The sequence below is a fragment of the Artibeus jamaicensis genome, unplaced genomic scaffold, assembly GCF_021234435.1.
Source record: "Artibeus jamaicensis isolate MK-2021 breed Jamaican fruit bat unplaced genomic scaffold, CSHL_Jam_final scaffold_625, whole genome shotgun sequence".
Lineage (NCBI taxonomy): Eukaryota > Metazoa > Chordata > Mammalia > Chiroptera > Phyllostomidae > Artibeus > Artibeus jamaicensis.
The window spans coordinates 795,285-816,154 of NW_026522051.1; the positions used below are offsets into that span (position 1 = coordinate 795,285).

The 20,870-nt window shown below is 46.0% G+C and overlaps 1 protein-coding gene across 7 annotated transcripts in view; it reads right to left on the minus strand.

Moving 5' to 3' along the window:
* Positions 1-20,870, minus strand: part of DNM3 (dynamin 3) — a 374,683-nt gene that overhangs the window by 197,479 nt on the left and 156,334 nt on the right. For all 7 annotated transcript variants that reach the window (XM_053659308.1, XM_053659307.1, XM_053659304.1 and 4 more), the window contains one exon: positions 6,373-6,486. In XM_053659308.1, coding sequence (XP_053515283.1) covers positions 6,373-6,486 — 114 coding nt within the window. The remainder of the gene's footprint in view (positions 1-6,372; positions 6,487-20,870) is intronic.

The following is a 20,870-nucleotide window of genomic DNA, read 5'->3' on the forward strand; positions in this document are numbered from 1 at the left end:
AAAAAAAATCAAACGGTTTTAGCTAACTCAAACAACTCAGCGAGGCTCGTGAATGGTGGGCATAGGATTAACCTGACCACAGGTAGCCCACGAACCCAGCAGCAAACAGGCAGAGTCTTGATCACGTACATGAACAGGGAAAGAGATGAAGATTTCTGTGACTTCCTGGTCCACAGCCTTGACCATCCGGGAACACAGCTGTCATTTTGATTCCTATGAGTGAAGTTACGTGTGTCATCTGCCACAACTACACAATGAAAACAATGCTCAGTAAATATCCCTATAAGGGAATTATGTGGTCTCCGTATTGAGCTATCCAAACACGTGAAGCCACAAAAATGAGGCCTGTAAGCTTTTTTAAAGAGTCTCAAGAATGTCCTTATTTCAATGCAGATTTTGGATTTTCTTCAACAGTGTAAGGTTAGAACATTTCCGCTGGAAACTCTTCTGTTGAATTACCCTACTTTCCTATGAGTATTCCATTATGATTTTAATCTTCATGTTGGACTACAGAAATAGAATATTGGTTATATGCAGTTATTATTCATAAACTAAATAGTCCCCTTTCTTCAGAGATTTTAACTATCATTTACACTTTTCTCATTGATATTGAAAAAAATAAGATTCTTTTCTCCTTGGATGAGAATTTCCTATTCTTCCAAAATTCATATTTTAGGTAAATTTTTTAAAAGCCATCACTTTTTTTCAAATCTGATTTCAAAGTATTAATGTAAACTTATCTAAACCCCAAATCCTTCTAACATGAGTATCCATTTTATTCCCATACCTTGCCCTTTTCTCAATCCCTCCCCAGAACTGTGCAAATATATTTACAATGTAAGAAAATAACATTGTCAAACATATTTTCTGCTCAAGTGATCTTCAATCCAGAAACTTACACAGTCAAAGGAGGCAAAAAAATCCATTCACCTTCAATGATAAAACTTAAAAAAAATTTTAAGACAATCTACCTCACATGGTGATTTTACCCTGTAATTCAATAATTTAGTTGAGGCACTTCATATACCAGGACACGAGGAACCACTGTGCCACATTTCTCCATTTATTTGCGCAGTCCCAAGTTCACGATTGACATTTACATCATGCTGCCTTTCAGTGCCATGCCCACTGGTGGCAGGATAGTGAATAGGACAATGGCTCCTGGTCTTGAGAGGCTTACAGGTTAGCAGGAACCTAAACATTCGGCTAGTACTTAGCATGTGTGATGAGTTGTCTCGTCAATGTCACGTTTTGAAACAAATCTCTTAAGTCCATCATTTCTATCCATTTCCGTCAACCCACCGCAGCCCAAGCTACCACATCTCTCATGGAGATCACAGCAATCACCTCCCAACAGCTCCCCAATCCAGTCTCGTCTCTGACATATTCTCTACGGGGCAAACAGAAGAATCTGCAAGAAAATTCAAATCTTATTAGGTGACTCTCCAGCTTAAAAACTTCAAAGCCTTCTCATCCTTCTCAGGATCCAGATCCCTAATCTTTACAGTCCCTTTCTCTCTTTGTTCTAGCCACACTGGCCTTAATTCAGTTTCTTAAACTCATCAAGCTCAATCTTGCCTCCAGGCATCAACACAAACCTCCTCTGACCACCGGACTAACGGCCCCTACACGAAGCCTTGCACCCCGCACACTCTTCCAGTCACGCTCATCCCTGGATTTACTTTCTTCACAGCTTGTAGTCTGCCTCTGGGAAGTTTTCCTGTGTGTTTGCATATTTTCTTTACTGGGAAAAATCCTTCAGGAGGGCAGGTACCATAAATTCCTTGCCAAATGTTCATCCTTAGTGACTAGGAGAGTGTCTGGTACTTAACAGTTGCTCAGTAAACACATCTTGGGAAGGGTTCCGGTGACCAAGAGCACACGCCGACATACGGCAGTGTGTCCACACAGTTCCTCCTTCTCTTTGACTCTCAGTGGTCCTCTCTAAATGGAGAACGTGAAGGAAGTATTGAGTTAGCTCAGTGCCTGGTCAGTTACAAACAATCAACGAAGCTTCATCATTAGGAGGAGGATGCTCGTCATCAGTGATCGTGCACATTGAAAGCTGAGCTGCCACGCATTTAAGCAGAATGAACAGCGCGGATACTATTTATAACTGCAAGGACTGTTGAGTTAGGGAGCATCTTGTGAACTGGAAGGCCATCTGGTCTGGTTGCGATTTGACTAGTGTAACCACTCAAAGGTGAGTGTGTGGGAAGAGCTGAGTGAATGTACTACAGAGTGAGAAGTACCCTGAGCTTGGAGCACTCCAGATGGACAGCACTGAGGGGAGAGACAGGAGGGGGAGCGAGGCCCGTGCACTATCCTTGGGCGGGGCCAGCACGAGGCTAGAGCTGCCAGTGCCACGCCCAAGTGGAGGGTCTAATGGTCAAAAACTATTGGGCTATTTAAAATTCTACTTGAGGTTGTTCAAACTTCTGTATTGCTTCCCCAAATCCTTAGTGAATATAAGTACTACAAATATCTCTATGCTGTTATTTGGGTAGAAATCAAAGGAGCTAAGTATTATCCACTCCAGACCCAAGGGTGTATACGGAGATTATACAACCCACGCGTCCATGCTCTGTCCTCACTCCCACAGACAGCTCCTGCTTGACTTGGGGTACACACACCCGCAAAATGCCTTGGGCACAGGATGGACCCAGCAAGGGGTCTGTGCAACCCCTAGAAAAGTACTCCAGGCCGCTCGTGTAGGAAGTTTCAGAGTCTGGTACTAGAGGATGATGCGGAAGGACGTGCAGGTTTGGGCAAATCCCCTAGGTGATTAGTTATCAACTGTCTAATGCTGAAAAGATGGTCTATTTCTTTCTGCACCGCAGAAAGCCCCAACCTGAGAGCAACATTCAAGGAAAGCACTGCGTCCAGCAGGTAGATACATTGTGTCACCACAACCACAGTGCGTGGTGAAGACTCTGTAAATGTAACAGTGCCTGGGACACAGGCGGAAACCTCCCTAGGAAGCTCATCTGTCAGTAACATTATGAGTAACATTATTTTAATGGAGAGTAATGGTTCAAAAAGTGCAGTCCACAGATGCTTGAGGGTGTCATAAATTCCTGTAAAATTCTGGGGTAGGGTGCACAGATCTATTCAGAAGGCGAAGGAGAAATGCCGGAGACTTGCCGTGGCTGGCAGTCATGCCGACTGCAGCTTGAACTTGTTACTCGGGGCTGATGTGCCAGAGCCCCTGCCAGCTTGGCTGGGGAATCGCATACTTTACTCTCATTGTCTCTGCTTCTTGGCTGACGTGTCGGGGAACCCATAGGGTGAAGGAGAGGCGGTATGGAAAGTCTCGCTAAAGGAATGGGGTCTGAGTTTCCTCTGACTGTTTGAACCTAAGTGTTCTCTGCTGAAACACCCACATATCCTGGGTCCCCATGTAAAAGGACAGAAAATGAAGACTTAGAAGACACAGATCAAAGAATGGCATCACAGTGTCACTTTCAATGACAGAAATACACACACACACAACACCAGAAAGTTTATTAGAGAACTTATTAAAATATGATTTCTCAGCGTCCCGAAAAATCCCTTTGAGGCAACTTGGCTGCCAATGGCCCCCATTTGTTAACTGAAAAGACCAAGGCTCAGAGATGACCGATGTGTTCCAAACCTGGTGGCTACTTGGAGCTGACCCTCAACCCCCAGCACCTCACCCTTCTCATCTCATGGAGCGAAGGGTTTAAGGGGGGCTTTTGTCCCCTTGATGCCATCCTGGAGGACAGTCTAAGCCACTGTTCTTTAATTGCAACTATACTTCATAAGTCAGTGTATTTGTTACAAATCTGCCATAGTTAAACAAAACTGTATTATGCTATTTATTCAACAGCCAATTCAGATCTAATGAAAACATATCAGTCTAATTACACAAGAAAGCACAGGAGGATAGCAGAACACAGAACAAAATATGACAAGCCCCAGTGAAAATTTGCATGCAGTTATCATTGTACAAATGTGCAAACTGTAAATAATTAGTGACATTTACTGCGTCACACTTGCTTGACGGAGAAGGAGAAATGGCCGGAGGGTGCTGATGTGAATGAGGACCAGCACCGTGGGGGCACCATCCATGCACTCAGCTTACAAAAACTGACCCCAAAGTGGAATTCAAACTGAGGATCCCTTTCACAAAGGAATACTCTGAACTGGGATTTCTGCAGTTGCCCATGAGGCATGCTCAATCTGTATGTCACTGAACTTGGGACCTACACGTTATTGAAAACATGGCTGTTAGAGATGGGGGCTCAGGGTGCAAGTTCAAGAGGTCAGAGATGAATCACTGCCTCTGAGCCCCACACTCCGGACACTTGTCCTTGACCTCCCAGAGACCTCCCCCCAGCCTCGGCTCCCAGCAGACATGAACTTGCAACTCTTTGTGGAATACCAGCACTGAGTAAGGGACAGTGCAGTCCCCTGCCTTTGGCCTTGAGAGCAGGCTCAGAGGTGGCCTGCAGTGGCAGGAAGCTCTGGCAAAAGAAGCGACAGGGCAGAGACACCGGGGGTGGTGGCCAGGGAGATGGCTCCGGTGGGAAGCGGCTCTGTCCCAAGGACACAGACAGTTTGAGGACGTGGGTTGGCTGTGAGTCAGGATTATCAATATCTTGAAAACTTCCAATCTCACTTCTCAAGCACAGCATTTAAAGGCACTCAAGCGACCATCTAAACTCTTAGAAACAAAATGTATCTCAGAGAAGATCCCTTAGGTCAACTGAGCACGAAAGAAAATCATCAATTTACCCTTTTTCTATCTAGGGAGGCACCCATCTCAGCTCCCAACGCTGTGCTCTTTATCTTCTTTAACTTGAATCGAATTTCTTGGGGTGACACTGGTTATAAAATTAATAGGTGTCAGGTGCACAGCACCTCATCTGTGTCCTATGTTGTGTGTTCACCACCCGATGTCGGGTCTCCTCCCGCCACCATTTCTCCCCCCTTTACCCTCCTCTCCCTCCCCGCCCCCTTTCCTCTGGTAACCACCATTCTGCTGTGTGTCTGTGAGTTGTCCTTGTCATTGTCGTTTCTGCTGAATCCCTCTGCCTTCTCACCCAGCCCCCACCCCCTGCCCCGACAGCTGTCAGCCTGTTCTCTGTGCTCCTTAAATGCCAGGGACTACCGAAGAATGCCGGGGAAATCCAAGGGGCCAGCACAGGAAAGGGACTGTTGCTCATCCTCTTACTGTCTCCCAACGGCCAATTCCGCATCTGATTCAAGTCAGTAAAATACACGACACAAAAATTGAAAATGAAGCTTCTGAGAAGGAATTTTCTTTGGACCTTTCTGTAGAATTTGAGTTTCCTTACTGCAGAAAATTCAGTGGAAGTTGCATGATCATCCGATCTTTACTCGACACACCACTGTATCGAAGCACTTAGGAAACCGAAAAATGATGTGAGATGTGGCAATTTTCCTCCAACAACTGACAGCGGTACTTTGGGGTGTTTTTAAAAGACACGGGGCCAAGATTGGAAGGCCTATTGAGTCTGAAATGCACGCTCTTATAGCCCAATAAATCTGAGACAAGCTCGCCCACCCACAGCTGTGCTCTTGGGGACTAGTTTTCTTATCCAATATTTACAGGCTGCCTCATAAGCATCAAAATTTCTCAGGTCAGACCAGGGCTATTGAAATTTCCACAATGTACCAGTTTAATTCCCACCCATGCTGTTCCAAATTTAACAGCAACACCGTACCATGTCATAGCTCAATGCCTCTGCAAGAATTATATATATATTATATATTATATATAATATATATATAGTGCTTTCATCACTATAAGATTTAAATGAACAGTACGTCACAGGACCAAAAGCATTAATATGAACCAGAGCACCATCCTTATCATAATTCATGCTTTTACACAGACACCAAATTCTCAAAAGAACAAACTTCATATAAACAGTTATCAGGAACTTGAAGGCGAATGATTTGCACATTTTCAAAAGCCTGTCCCTTGAGGCTGATGTCACAGCAACGATGCTGAAATTCTTTGTAAACTCCGCATCAGTGTGATTAATTACGCTGTTATAACGCCATATAACACATCCCTCAATGGAAATTCCTTCACTGTGCCATACCTTGCCAGTATTACAGGAGTTTCCGAGTGCTGACTCCTAACTTCATGTCATCAGGTAAATAGACACGTGTGTACACCAAAGAAGTAACAGAAATTTGAGGGGAATATTGTAAAATTAAAAATCCATGGGGAAAAATAAAATGGTGCTTCTTGAAGCAGAGAGCCCAGCCCAGGTCTCACTGACGGAGAACCAGTGAGCAGTGTCTCAAAATTGAGTAGCGCAATAATACCAATGAGCTGGAAATGAGAAGAACACTCTGTCACTCCCCGTGGCTTACCTCGTCATCTTTATACCAGGACAAGCTTTCGGCTGTGAGGACGAACCAGTACCCCTTGGAGCCCCCTTTCATGATGCCAATGTTGCTGATGGTCAGCCAGCCCTTGCGGATCACCTGCAAGAGAGCACAGGTCAAAGCGTGCTTAGTTCTACATGAGCCGACGGAGACCACAGGCCTTGCACTAAGCGAAGTTCAAAACAAGGAAGATACGAGGTGCGATAAGAATGGCACTGTTCCCCCAAAGTTCAACTTCTACTCCTCTATTCAAGGTCATTTATCTTCCAAAAGCACAAACAACCAGAGGGAAGGCTCTCCCATCAAATGAACAAAATCTAAACATCGGACGTAGGTAGGCGGCAGGAGCAGAAAGCCTGAAAGGGGGGGGAAGGAAATGGCGTGGGCCAGGCAGACTCATTTACGGCAGGGCTGCTACAACGGAAACATGTCGGTCGACGACCCAGTGCCGACGTACGTGAACAGCACCAGATTCTCGTGCCCACCGCTCTGCTCCCAGGCCAGCCCAGCAGCCCATGTGTTCGCCCACTTTGGTCTCATCAGGCTTCCCAGGAAGACTGGCCACCCGACGGTGAACAGAAAGGACTCAAGCCAACCCAGAGCAGCTCCTAGTTAGTTATCAGCTCTGAATAAGCCTGTGGGAGGGAGCTGAAATGATGAGCTAAAGTTAAAGTCTGGAGTTTTATAATGATCTGGATGCATCCATCTACTTGTGGCTGGTAACTGCGGTCCTAAAAAAATATGTAGCGCCTTCATGAAAATCTTTAAACGACTTCTAAATTTGAAAACACCAACAACTTGGATTACTGATAGAAATTACTGATAAATGTCACTTAAGTGAAAAATCTATTTTTCTCTCACAGTTGTGAAATTAAATTCTATTCTTTTGTATGGCATAGTTTATTCTCTTCTCTATGCTAGATAACTTTGGATATCAGAGAACCAGAAATGAAATCCGATATGGAATTGGATGATGTTGTTTTAAACGTCAAAAATTACGCTCTGCCTAATTTGTCCAGTACTCTAGAGCGCCTGAAGTGCTTCAACAATTACTGAACTATTGAATGACTGGGCGTCAGTTCCTAGAGGAAGACGAAGACACCGTAATAATCGCATGTGATATTGACCTTGCTCCTAGGTGTTTTAACTGAAGAAGAAAGTCAACTCTAAGGAAAACTGAGAAACAGGTCAAGGTTATCATTACAGACCCTTAAAGCCTCGCTCCACGCAATCATCCCTGCCACCTGGACTCCTCATCACTTGTCTCTCGGGTGTCCACTGTCCTTTCTAGTGCACGCTGCTTCAGTTTTGCTGACCCCACCCTGGGCCAGACTTCGGCAGTTCTCCCCACTGTTCAAAATCACTCCTTCTTCTCACCCTCTACTTCGGAAAGAAGAAAACAATGCTTCTCAAAGTAGGGTTTCTACCAGCTGTATTGTAACCACTGGGATGCTTTCTATGAACACAGATTTGTGGGTCACCTGCGAGTCCAAACGAACCAGAGTATATGAAGCCAAGGAATCTACCTCTGAACATGTTCCCTGGGTGAGTCATGTTCATACTGAAGGTTGAGAACCGCCACCTGTGCACACACAATCAAAACCTGCACTGACCTCGGACAAATGATGACTTCTGACTCTAAATAAGAAGGACCTGGGTGTGCCGTCTCACACCCACACTGCCATCCACCCTACCGGGGCTCACAAATAGCACACAAACCACAGTACCCAGTGAAAGGCTACTTATCAATAGAATTGAACACTCATGACCTATATCACTTTATTAATCAATGTCAGCCCACTGATTTCAATAAAACTTTTTTTAAAGTATATTTATTATTTCATCTTAACAGGTATCTCTGGACAGAGAAGGAGTCTTGCAGATACTTCCCACGTTGCAATAAGCAAATCGCTGTTTCGCCCACTATCAGTCTGGCTCCATCGAGGAGAGTCACGAACTGAGTTCAACACGCAGGTTTTGAGGACCAATTACAAATCCAGACAAAAACTCATGATGATGCTGCAATACCTGCCCTCAAGAATCTTTCCGTTCAGTAGGAAAAGCAGGGCCATAGAGACACGATTTCGACGAAAGCTTCGTGCAGTGAGAGAATTATGCTGGATAAACGAAGGGGCACTGGACACACTTAGGAAGCTACAACAATGGTAGTTCAAAAGAACCTGGGAGCAAAATAGAACTAGCCAAGTCAGGAAGTAGTCTGTTTGCTTATTTGTTTTTTTATAAAGAACAAACACGAGAAAATAGGAAGGAGCCGCTGAGTGCCGAAAATGTGAGGTAGACGTCAAGAGACCGAGGCCGGAGAGCCCGTGGGATCCAGGCAGAGTAGGTTCAGACCAATGGGGCCGCACACTGTCACGGCCTCACTCCTCTGCAGTCCCGAATCAATGTCAAGTACACACGTAAATTTAAATTTAGGTACATGTGAACACTGTATTAATAAATTATGTGCATCATAGGAAATGCACAAAGAAATGTAAAGACGTGACATAAAGATAAAATACGTAATATTTTCAATATTTTACATGTTGTGAGGGCAATGTATTTTGTTTGTTACATTTATAACTTTATTATTAACTCTCCCAGGATATAGAGCAAGGGTGCTGGTATCAATATGTTTATTAAACATTGATCGAGCTTTTCCTGTTTTCTCACTTCCTAGATAAAAACACATATAAGCAGATGTTTACTGGAGTCTCCTGCACGTGGGTGGATTCTGACGCTGACCCGGGACAGAGAAACTAGGTTATGTAAGGAACAACCCACACGAGAAATGACTGAGGTGTAAGTAAAGCCATGATGTAGTAAGGAAGAAAACAGATAAACCTGCTGGATAAACACCTAGGAGATAAGATCAACAGGACTGACGACTGGGTGAGGGGGGTTCACGAAGGTAAAGATTCTAGAACTGCATTCTACGGGAGCCACTCGCCATAACACTTATTGAATCTTAGTGAATAGTGTCAGTTCAGATGTGCAGCAAGAGTAAAATGCATGCTGGGTTTTGAAAAATTAGTTCAAAAAATTGTAAAATATCTCATTAAAAGTTTTAAAATTGATCATGTGACGATTAATAAGGAGAATCCTCAAGTAAACTGGAGGTGGGAGGGGCTGGAGGAGGAGGAGCTTCTACCACTCACGGCCACCAACCCAACAGGAAGAGACAAGCTCACCCTCTGCAATGGGAAGGCATTTTTTCTATGCTGCTCCAGCAGAAAGGAAGAGGCTCTTCTCCTCACCTGGTAACCATTCCACCAATGAAAGGCCGTTACAGCTCAGCCAATGAAAAGCCAGTGCACTTCAAACTCCCAGTTTCCTCCAATGGACTCTGTTTGCAGCAGCCCCTCTGAGCTCCCCTCTATAGAAGAATGTTTCGCCCCCTTGTTCTCTGGACTTGCTTGTGGTTCACCACGAGACCACATGTCTTGAATTGCAATTCTTTGCTGTTCCCACAGAAACCCATTTTGCTGGAGAATTATCTGTCTCTTTGTTTAAAGTCAACAATCACATGCTAAAATAATATCTTGAATATATTGGGTTAATAAAATCTACTTTTAACGATGATTTCCCCTGCTTCCTTTTCGTTTTAATGTGGTAACCAGAACGTTTTAAATTATGTACGTGGCTTTCTTTATGTTTTTACTGGACATTGTGCTGCTCTGGAAGATTCTGGAACTCCTGGGACCACCAACTCAGAAGGAACAGAGGAGCAGGACCATGTTTTTGAAAGGTAGGGGAGCCAATGAAGAATTTGGCCAAGGCCATGCTGAATCTGATGCACCTGTGGGAAATGCCCATAGACATGACCTGACACCTGAAGCAAACGGAGTGGTTAGGACTGGAGATGGCGACATGCATGGTGGCATCAGCACATATACAGGTGGCGGGCGCTTAAAACTGAGTGAAACAGGCTTAGGCAGAACTGCAGGGGAATACCAACATTTAAAAGGTGGTCAGCAAAGCGCAAAGGAATATCAGAGGAACAATAGCAGTGAGGTCATGGAAGTCCATGGCAAGGCGAAGTTCAAGGAGTGTGTGGCCGGGAGTGTCAGATTCGGCCTGTAACACAGACATCACAGTGTCTTTAGCTGTGCCTGTCACAGTGTGGGGGTGGGCTCAGTCAGAGTCCCTGGGGTTGAAAAGCAAAGGAAAGTAAAAAATGGGGACAATGACGACCAAGAGCTCTTTCCAGAGCAGCATGGAAGACGGTTAAAATCACAAAACTGAATAGACACAGGGCTGCTGCTTCCGTTTTTTACTTTGGGCATTTTTTATGGCAACAATTGAGCATGATTATTGCTTTAGGGAAATAGGTGGTATACAGCAAGAGGCTGGGCACACAGGAGAGACAAGACGAGGATGAAGAAGATGGGCGTGAATGAAATGAAGAGCCCAGGACGGGAGCGGCCTCATCCCATGAGGCCAGGGAAGCGAGGGCAGGTGCAGGCCCTTTGGGAGGAGGGGCAGAACGTTGGGAAGGTTATATTTGATCTTTCCAGCATTCGTGGTAAGAAAAGAAACTAGATTATCTGCAGGCGAGCGAGGGTGGGAGAAGCTGGACAGAAGGCCTGAGGACAGTGTGAAGCAATGTTACAAACGGTAACTGAAGGAGAGTCAACGAGACTGGAATCAGTAGGGAATGATTGACAGAGCACAACGCTGGAAAACTCCGGGAAGATAATGGAGGGGAAAATCCAGGGGACCTCGAGGATGGTGATGTCTTTTTAGAGAAAACACCAAAGACACACAATCCATGAAGGGAATAAATGATACGCTAGACTTCCTTAAAATTAAAAACTCCTACTCTATAAAAGACAGTAGCAACTGAATTAGATGACAAGCCACAGACCAGTGGAATGGTATTTACGAAAAAGAAAAAAAAAACCCAATCTGACAAAGAAATATTATCCAAAATTTACAACAACAACAAAAAATCCTCTTAAAACTCAATAAGAAAACAACCTGATTAAAAAATAGCCAAAGACTTTAATAGACACCTCACCAAAGAAGATACATGGGAGGAAAATAAGCACATGAAGAGGCACTCGGCATCATATGTCATCAGGGAAATGCAAATTCAAACAACAATGAAATACTGCTCCACACCTATCAGAATAGCCAAAATCCAGAACATGGACGACACCGAATGATGGCCAGGATGTGGAACAACCAGGGGTGGGAATGCAAGAGGGTACAACTACTACAGAAGACAGTGCGGTGCTCCTTTGGCATTGTCCCCAAAAACTGAAGACAGACACACACATGTGCATATTCATAGCAGATTTATTCATAACTGCCAAAACTTGCAAGCAACCAAGATGTCCTTCAGTGGGGGAATGGATAAACCAACTGTGGTCCATCCAGATGGTGGAATATCACGGAGCACTAAGAACAAATGAGCCATCAAGCCAGGAAAAGACACTAAGGAAACTTGAGTGGTTATTACTAAGTGAAAGGTGGCAACTGAAAAGCCTATGTAATTCCAACTGTGTCACATTCTGGAAAAAGCCAAACCATGGAGACCATAAAAAGGTCAGTGGTTGCCAGGGATGGGGTAGGGGAGAGAGGGATGAACAGGCAGGGCGCAGAGGATCTTTGGGGCAGTGAATATACTCTGGGTGATCTTATAATGGTACCTACGGGTCATTTTACTCTTGTCCAAACCTGTAGAATGTATAAAATCAAGAGTGGACCCTAAGGTAAACTATGGACTTTGGGTGATTAAAATATATCAATGTAGATTCATTCTTGGTTTTAAATAAAACTATCATTGTGGTGAGTGATGCTGATATTGGGGGAGGTTATGCATGACGGCGGAGGCATATGAGAATCTCTGTAGCTTCCTCTCAATTCCTTGTAAATTTAAGACTGCCCTAAAATAATAATGTCTTTTGAAAACTGGTTGAAAGAGGAGAATGAAGATCATAAACTTGCAGGAACAGGACGGCACAGCTGCATTATTGCCTCCAGCTGTGCTCTGCACTCTTGATGTAAAAAAGGAACAGATGAATGGGAACCAACCCGGGGTTCTGAACGTCTGAACCCAAGTGACCTAAGTATGTGGGTGTAAAGATGAGGAAGGTTTGGGGCAAGAGAGTAATTTAGGGGGTGACATAGTCAATCTAAGCAGAGGGGCTGAGAGAAAGGCAGAAAATGAAAAGACCAGAGAACCAATGAGGTAGAAAAAAACCCAGATACCAGGTCAATAAAGGCAAGAATGGAGTTCAAGGTATTGACAATGATGTGAAGCAATAAATTGCCTGATTTTACTGGTACCACTGAATTCACCTTTCAAAGATGCACCCCTGTTTCCAGGAAAATTGAAAGTGATAACCACAACATGATATTTACTAAACATCATTTCACCCAGTGGGTACATTTAATTGAGTTATATGGAAATTAAGAGTGACTAACAGCAGTTACATTTGTAAAGAGTCCACATAAAAATTAACTAGAATAGCCCATTACATTCTGCAACATTACGGTCGTGTGTTTTACGAGAGGATTTCTCAGAGAAAAGACAGGGAGAAAGGACGACGGCTGCAGGTGGTGAGGGCACGTGGCCCACACCCCGTTGGTGACACTCGCGGACGTGTGTTCAGCACTGAACACCGTCGCCAAGTGAGTTGCTGTCACAGAAAGCTGAAGACACTCCGTCCCAACCCCAGCCCTTTCTTTTCCAACAAAGAAGCCTATTTGCCACAAACGGACTTGTGTTTTCCCCAACGACAATCAGCTCGAAATAAGAATCAAGACAAAACAATTCCGAACATACGTTGCAGAAAAGAACAGAGGGAAACAGAAAATACAAAGTCAAATCAGACAGCAGAACGAGCCAGCAGAAGGCAAATTTCAGGAAAAACCACCAGGACACAGCAGGTAAGAACGCTGAGGGGAAACTAACTGAATAAAACACATTCACGTAAGTGAGAAGAGGAGACAAAGATGAATAAAACTTCCAAAGATTGTCAAGACAAATGGGCCTGAGTGTAGAATCTCTTCACGGAGGACCATCTGAAATGCGAATTCCATATCCCACAATAAATCCATGGACACTCAGCCTGACAACCACTTACAGCCTCTTCCTATTTGAATATCAAATTCTGTTTTGAGCGCCCAAGTAAACAAGAGCGAGCAAGCCCGTGATTACTTGACTGGAAGGGACCTGGAGGGCAGACAGGGCATGTTCTTATTTGTAAGGCTTAAAACAAACCGATGTTTTAAATTTACTACTATGAATAACCTCCAAGCTTCTCATGCCAAATACAGAAACTCTGAAAGCAAGAGCAGCCAATGTAATAGGCCTGCCCTTGGTGACCTGCCTGCTCTAGAGAGTGTGTCCATTCCCTTCTTGCTGTAAGAGGTCAGGCCTCGCAGGGTTGGCAAAACATGTATGTTAGGGGTAAGTCTGGACCTCAACATCTGGCCAGCGCACTGAGTCATAAAATTAATACCCAGACAAGGAATCAACAGATGAGGAAAACAAAAAAAGTACATGTGGAAAAGTTCTAGTGGGGCCAAGGCTTTGGGGTCTTGAACTTTAGTTGTGAGCAGGGCGTTTAGACCTTGGCCTTGCTTATGGGAGATCGTGCGAGTTTCTCTCACTCTGCAGCTGGCTTTTAACTGCTGTCACTGGGAGGTGTTTGTAAACCACTGACCATTTACTATGTGTATCTTGGTAAATGACAGATGCTTATGGAGAGGCTGTGTCCGTGGATGAGCGAGTACCTGCTTCTGTAAAGGTAGCTCACATACCGCACGGCCTATGTGGGTAAATGTCCAGAACTGCCTGGGCCCAGCCAAGGCACCAGCCAGCTGCTCACCACCTTCGGGAGTGCAGGCACCCTCAGGGGGCATATAGGCTTGTCCTGGAATTGGCTGGCAGAGATTTTGGTGAGCAAGTGTACCTGGGGCCAGGTTTCAACCATAGGGAAGACTTCAGAGGGATGGAGACTAGATTTACTACTTTGTTTTAATCCTCGCCCAAAGACTGTACTTACTGATTTTAGAGAGGGGGCGGGAGCAGAGAGAGAAACATTGGTCGGTTGCCTCACAAAGGGCCCCAACCAGGGATGCAACCCACAACCGAGGTACGCGCCCTGACCAAGGATTGAACCCGCAACTTTTTGGTGCACAGGATGAAGGTCCGACCTGGTCAGGGCTACATCTACCACTTTTAAAAGTGAGGTGGCTGAGGTCTGTGTGTATCACAGAGCGCTCCCAAGGGTCTGGTTTTGAGGGGTTAGTTCCAGGCCCAGGTAGGGGACACCAAGGGGTAGGTCAGCGGCTCTCAGCATGCTGCTCCACCCGGAGCCAGGGTAAGGCAGGTACTGCAGAGAGCTAACCTTAACTCCTGGGGCTTACTCACAGACCCCAGGGTCACTGCCAGCCCCAGCACACATTTTCAAACTGGCTCCAGATTAATTCCATAGGAGGGAGACAGTTTCCTTGAGAGCCCTAGCCTTCTTTTTTTAAATATATTTTATTGATTATGCTATTACAGTTGTCCCACTTCCCCCCTTCATTCCCCTCCACCCTACATACCCTCTCCCACCCACATTCCCCCCCTACAGTTCATGTCCATGGGTCAGAAGTTCTTTAGCTTCTACATTTCCCATACTATTCTTGCCCCCCCATCTATTTTCTACCTACCATCTATGCTACTTATTCTCTGTACCTTCCCCCCCCTTTCCTCCTCCCACTCCCCTGTTGCTAACCCTCCATGTGATCTCCATTTCTGTGGTTCCAGTCCTGATCTAGCTGTCAGCTTAGTTTGCTTTTGTTTTAGGTGTGGTTGTTAATAACTGTGAGTTTGCTGTCATTTTACTATACATGTGTAACTTCAGACAATCTAATAAGGGCTTGGTGATAATGAACTCCTTGAATTTGACCTTATCTGAGAAGCACGTTATCTGCCCTTCCCTTCTAAATGAAAGCTTTGCTGGATAGAGCAATCTTGGATGTAGGTCCTTGCCCTTCATGACTTGGAATACTTCTTTCCAGCCTCTTCTTGCTTGCAAGGTCTCTTCTGAGAAATCCGCTGACAGTCTGATAGGAACTCCTTTGTAGGTGACTGTCTCCTTATCTCTTGCTGCTTCTAGGATTCTGTCCTTCATTTTAATCTTGGCTAATATAATTATGATGTGCCTTGGTGTGTTCCTCCTTGGGTCCACCTTCTTTGGGACTCTCTTGAGCTTCCTGGACATCCTGGAAGTCTATTTCCTTTGCCAGATTGGGGAAGTTCTCCTTTATTATTTGTTCAAATAACTTTTCCACTTGTGTGCTTCCTCTTCCCCTTCTGGCACACCAATAATTCAGATGTTGGAACATTTAAAGATGTCCTGGAGGTTCCTAAGCCTCTCTTCTTTTTTTTTTTTAATTCTTATTTCTTCATTCTTTTCTGTTTGGTTGTTTCTTTCTTCCTTCTGGTCCACCCCATTGATTTGAGTCCCAGTTTCTTTCCTATCACTATTGGTTCCCTCTACATTTTCCTTTATTTCACTTAGCATAGCCTTCACTTTTTTCATCTAATTTGTGACCAAAGTCAACCAATTCTGTGAGCATCCTGATCACCAGTGCTTTGAACTGTGCATCTGATAGGTTGGCTATCTCTTGGTTGCTTAGTTGTACTTGCCTGGAACTTTGATCTGTTCCTTTGTTTGGGCCATTTTTTTGTTGTTGTTTTCTTGATGCACCTGTTATATATATGTGTGAGGGGTGGAGCCTTCGGTGTTCACCAGGGTGGAGCGACCCAGTTGCTGGGTTGTGATGCTGTACGTGGGGGCAGGGTTCAAGAGGGAATAATGGCGCTTGCTCCGCTCTCTCTCAGATTTCAGTCCCCTCTGCTGCTTTCCCACAAGCAAACTGGGCCCTTCAGGTGCTGATTCCCGTGTGAGTGGGCTTGTGTACGTTCTACACTTCTACATTCTACACTTGTGGGTCTCTCCAGCAAACTCTCCTGTGAGGCTGGGAGTCTCTCCCGGGGCCTCAACCCCCACAGGTGTTTTCAATCCGTGTTTTGAGGCTTTATTCCCCTGCACTGGGGCCCTGGGTTGTGGGTATGTCTCTCTCCCCAGTCTCGCCTGGTTTATCTACCCGTGAATGTGAGACCACCTGGTCCACTGGCCACCTTGCTCACCTCACTGGGTCTGTCTGCTGCCACCCCGTGCCCAAGGTCCATCAGCTGCTGCCAAACCACCAGGTTATTTTGCTGAGACCCCTCTCTGCCAGGCACCCGACTCCGCCCTTCCTATCGGTCTGGATGAATGTGTCTATTTTAACTCCTTGGTTGTCGGACTTCCGTACAGTTCAATTTTATGTCAGTTTTGGTTTTTTTGTTTCTAAATTTTTGTTATTCTTATTTTGGTTGTGCAAGGAGGCACAGTGTGTCTACCTATGCCTCCACCTTGAGCCCTAGCCTTCTTAGATCAAGAAGTGATGTAACGCCCTGTCTGGTGTAGCTCAGTGGATTGAGCACAGGCCCATGAAGCAAGGGGTGGCTGGTTCGATTCCCAGTCAGGGCACATGCCTGGGTTGCAGGCCAGGTCCCCAGTATGGGACACATGAGAGGCAATCACACATCGATGTTTCTCTCCCATGCTTTCTCCTTCTCTCTCTAAAAATAAATAAATAAAGTATTTTAAAAAAAGAAGTGATGTAACAAGGGGCAGGGAGGGGAAATGCAAAGGAAAATAAAATGATGAGGTTTTGAATATGCCACACAGGAGAGAAAGGTAATGTAACTAAGACCTTCCTTTGAAATGAAAAGGCAGCCCTGGTGACCAGGGCTGCCCCATGCAAACCCCTGAACTTGGAAACACATAGCAGTGTCTCAAGCACTAAGACTGTCTACATGGATGTCCCCTTAATGGTAAATGCCTCCTAGGCACTTACCATTCTCCTCCTAGGCAGAGGCTTCCCCCAGTACATGTAGGGGTTCAGACAACAGAGAAAATAAGCAGCCTGGAGGGGCCAGATCAGGAAGCCTTTCTCTGTCCGCCTCTCTCCCTAGGACCCCTGAGTGTCAGCTATGCTCGTGACTGCAGCTACGAGAGGGGGCCAGGGACACTGATGTCACCTGGGATCACTGCTTTAAAGACTAGAAAGTCAATGTGTTCTGTCAGATAAGGTTGATATGGAGCTAGTTCTGAGATTATTTTTTCGTGTCCTACTCTACAGTTTATTTATAAAGTAAGGGAGGGCCCGCAGGGGACTCCTCACCTCCAGAGCCCAGAAGGCACAGCCCATTCTCGGGGTGGCCAGCTCAGGATACAGCGATGAAGGGGCCCCAAGTCCCCCTGGACAGCAGAGCCTCTTCAGCTGAGGCCAAGAGAGTAAGACTGGGGGTGACTTCGACTTGAGGCTCCATAAGTACCTTAGACTTTTCAAACTCCTTTGGGAATGCAGTCTTCGGACTTTAATTTCTGAGAACTTCCTAGTGGGAGATCATGTTCACGCCGAACACATGTCTATTTCACTGACGTTGTACACTGAGTGTATATTAGAACAGATTATTGCTGTCTGGGATCACTGCAGAATCTCTGATAGGCTACGGCAACAATATGGCTGGATGCAACTTGAAACAAGAAATAAAATAAGGGGGAGACCCTCAACCTTGGGTGCAGACTGGCTATGACTGGACTTCACTGTGCATTGTCTTGACCCACTTCAGAGTCTTCTATCCACTGGCGTTTCTCGGAGGATGCTCCAAGGAGCCACGATTAGCTCTGGAGGAGTGGCTTCAAGAAGGAAAGGGCAGGACCCATGACTACTGACCTCTTCCTCCGCCGAGGGCTGGCCACACCCCCGGTGAACCTGGCTTAACCATTAAACCCAATGCAATGGAAGGCAGGGGCAGGCTAAGGAAGGCTGCCCAGGGGTGGGGGGTGGAGGGAACAACTCCTATTGTTTCCTCACTCCTTCCACTGGGGGTGGGGGGTACAGTGACTGCTCAGAGGCTACCTGCCGAAGGTTCAACAGGGCAGTGTGGTCCGGGTCCCTTCTCTGCCCCACCCCCTTCTCAGGAGCCAGCCGCCCGCAGAGAGCACATGCTCCAACACAGGCAGGAAGCGAGGGCTTCATGCCTGCGGTTTTGACGGATACATTTATTTCGGGAAAGTGTTCAGAGGTGTTGCCAAGTCGGCTGCCCAGTGTCTATGAATGTCCATGGTGGACCAGGTCCCGTGCCAGGTGCCCTGTCCCTAGGATCACACAGGGGGCCGCAGCAAGGACACCCAGGTGTGTCTTATCCATGGGCTGGCGCACGTGATGAACTAACCCATGTCTGGGATGAAGAAGCTGGGACCACAAGCACAGCTCAAGGGATTTAAAGAATAATCAAAACAAGGCACAAAACAATCAAATACTGGGTGAAATATTATTTGTTTTGCTCTTCAGACTGTGCAAAATACTACCATGAGTGAGTTGGCTGAGTGACATTGGTTGGTTTGGACGTCCTTTTCATGGTTTTGACTTTCCAGGAAACCAGAGCACGGCTTCGTAGTAAAACAGAGGGGAACACAACTTGACTCCGCTTCTAGGAGTTCAAAGCTGAAAACAACAGCTCACAATACTGACCACCACCCTGGGCCAGGCACTGTGCTAAGAGCTCCGTGCAGATTCTTTAACTCACATAATGTTTTCCTCATGTGACAGAGGAGGAAACTGCCTCAGGTGCCTGTTTCACGGCCAAGTCCACACGTGCAACCCACATGCCTTCCTCACAGGCACTCGTGCACGTTTGCTGTTTTGCTCCACCTTGCAGAGGGCTGAGCCTCCAGGCACCTGAACAACAACAGCACATGCCCCTGGAGGTCTGACTGCAGAGCCCCAGCTACCTGGAAACCAGTTAACGGAGTGTGACCTATGTGTCTGATCTCTTCAATTGCAAGCTGAGCAAAAACACCTACTCCGTGATGGTGATGCGGGAAGGTGTTTTTGCGCAGTGGTGCTGACGCTGGGTGGGGTCTCGAGCTGACCCCAGACTTGCCTCCTGGGTGGACTGCTGGCGGGCTGACTCTGGTGAGTCTCCGCGCCTAACTCCCTCCTACGTAATGTGGGGCAACAGCGTAGAACTGGTGTGTGGGTGATGAGTGAGTGAGTATTGAGGACTTGTACCAGTGCCTACCGGTATTAACACCTGTGGCAGTAGTTCAGTGATACCTGTTCGTGGGAGGAGGGAGAGAGACAGCGATACACCCCAAAACGTTAACTAAGATTGAAAATTCGTCAGGAGATAGTGTTATTTTTATTTCTTCCTTCGATTTTCCTGTATTTCCCTATAGTATTCATGCTATTAAAAATACAGGTTGCCGTCACATTAGTTGCTTCAAATAGGCTCCTTCCTCTCTCTCTCTCTCTCTCTCTCTCTCTCTCATTTCTTGAGATTCCCTCTAGTGTATAATGAACACTGAGGAGGATTACAAACGTCCCACTAGTGGAAACTCTACAGCACAACATGAAGAGAAAGAATTCTGGAATATTGCACAAGAAATCACCACGATGAAAGGACACTACTTTAAATAGGGACCTGGTTTGACGGACTGAGAACATATTAACAGAGTGGAAGAAAACCTGACTGGCGATAAGAACCCGACATTGAACATTCATGCCCAATCCCCTTTTCGTTTGACGATACGGCTGCCAAAACGATAACAACTTGGTTTTCTCTGTAAAAGCCAACCTTTACCTAAAAACACTGGTGTAAGTTTAAACCAGAACCACGTAAATGAAACGTTGTAAGTTCAGCAGAATTCCAAGTGGCTGTTTCATAAAACGGCCTCTCTAGGTAGCCCTCGCCCCCTTTGTCGGACTGCCCACCTCCACGAGGACTCCACTGAGGGGGTGTCCATGTCTCCCCGTCACCCCGCCCCAGAGACCGCTGGACCCTCCCCCCCGAACACCAGCGCTCGCGCACAGAACGGGTGCATTTTCCTTGCCCCTGTGCTCACCAAGCTATCATGCTATCTTGATTCTCAACCGTACTCCTAAGGAGTCCCCCCCCTCCACTGTTTCCCAGGGTTCCCCTGACTGCCTGTTTATGCGTGACTGCTGCCGCAGGCCGGCACAGCTGTTCCAGAAGGGTCCGCCGAGAGGAAGCTGTTTCTTCTCAGTTTGCTCACCTAAACCTCTGCGGGACCCGGGCCATTACCCGTGATGAGAATCAGCGCTCCACGTTCTCCACTTTTGCCTGTGTATCTGTTCCATGTGCAGAGCTCCCTTTGAAGTTAATGGGGGCCCTCCATGTGGAAGAAATTCCAAGTGATACAAAACAGAGCGAGAACGAAGCCCCTCATCTATTTCTCACGTCCGAGGGCAAAAATGCATGCACACACACACAGGGAGAGATACTGCATAATTAGCAAGGCCTGAGTAGAATTTGGACACTGTCCTAAAAATAATTTGGACAGCTTTTTTTTGAGAGAGAGAGAGAGAAGCACCTTAGTCAACTTTTATGAGTGCATGTA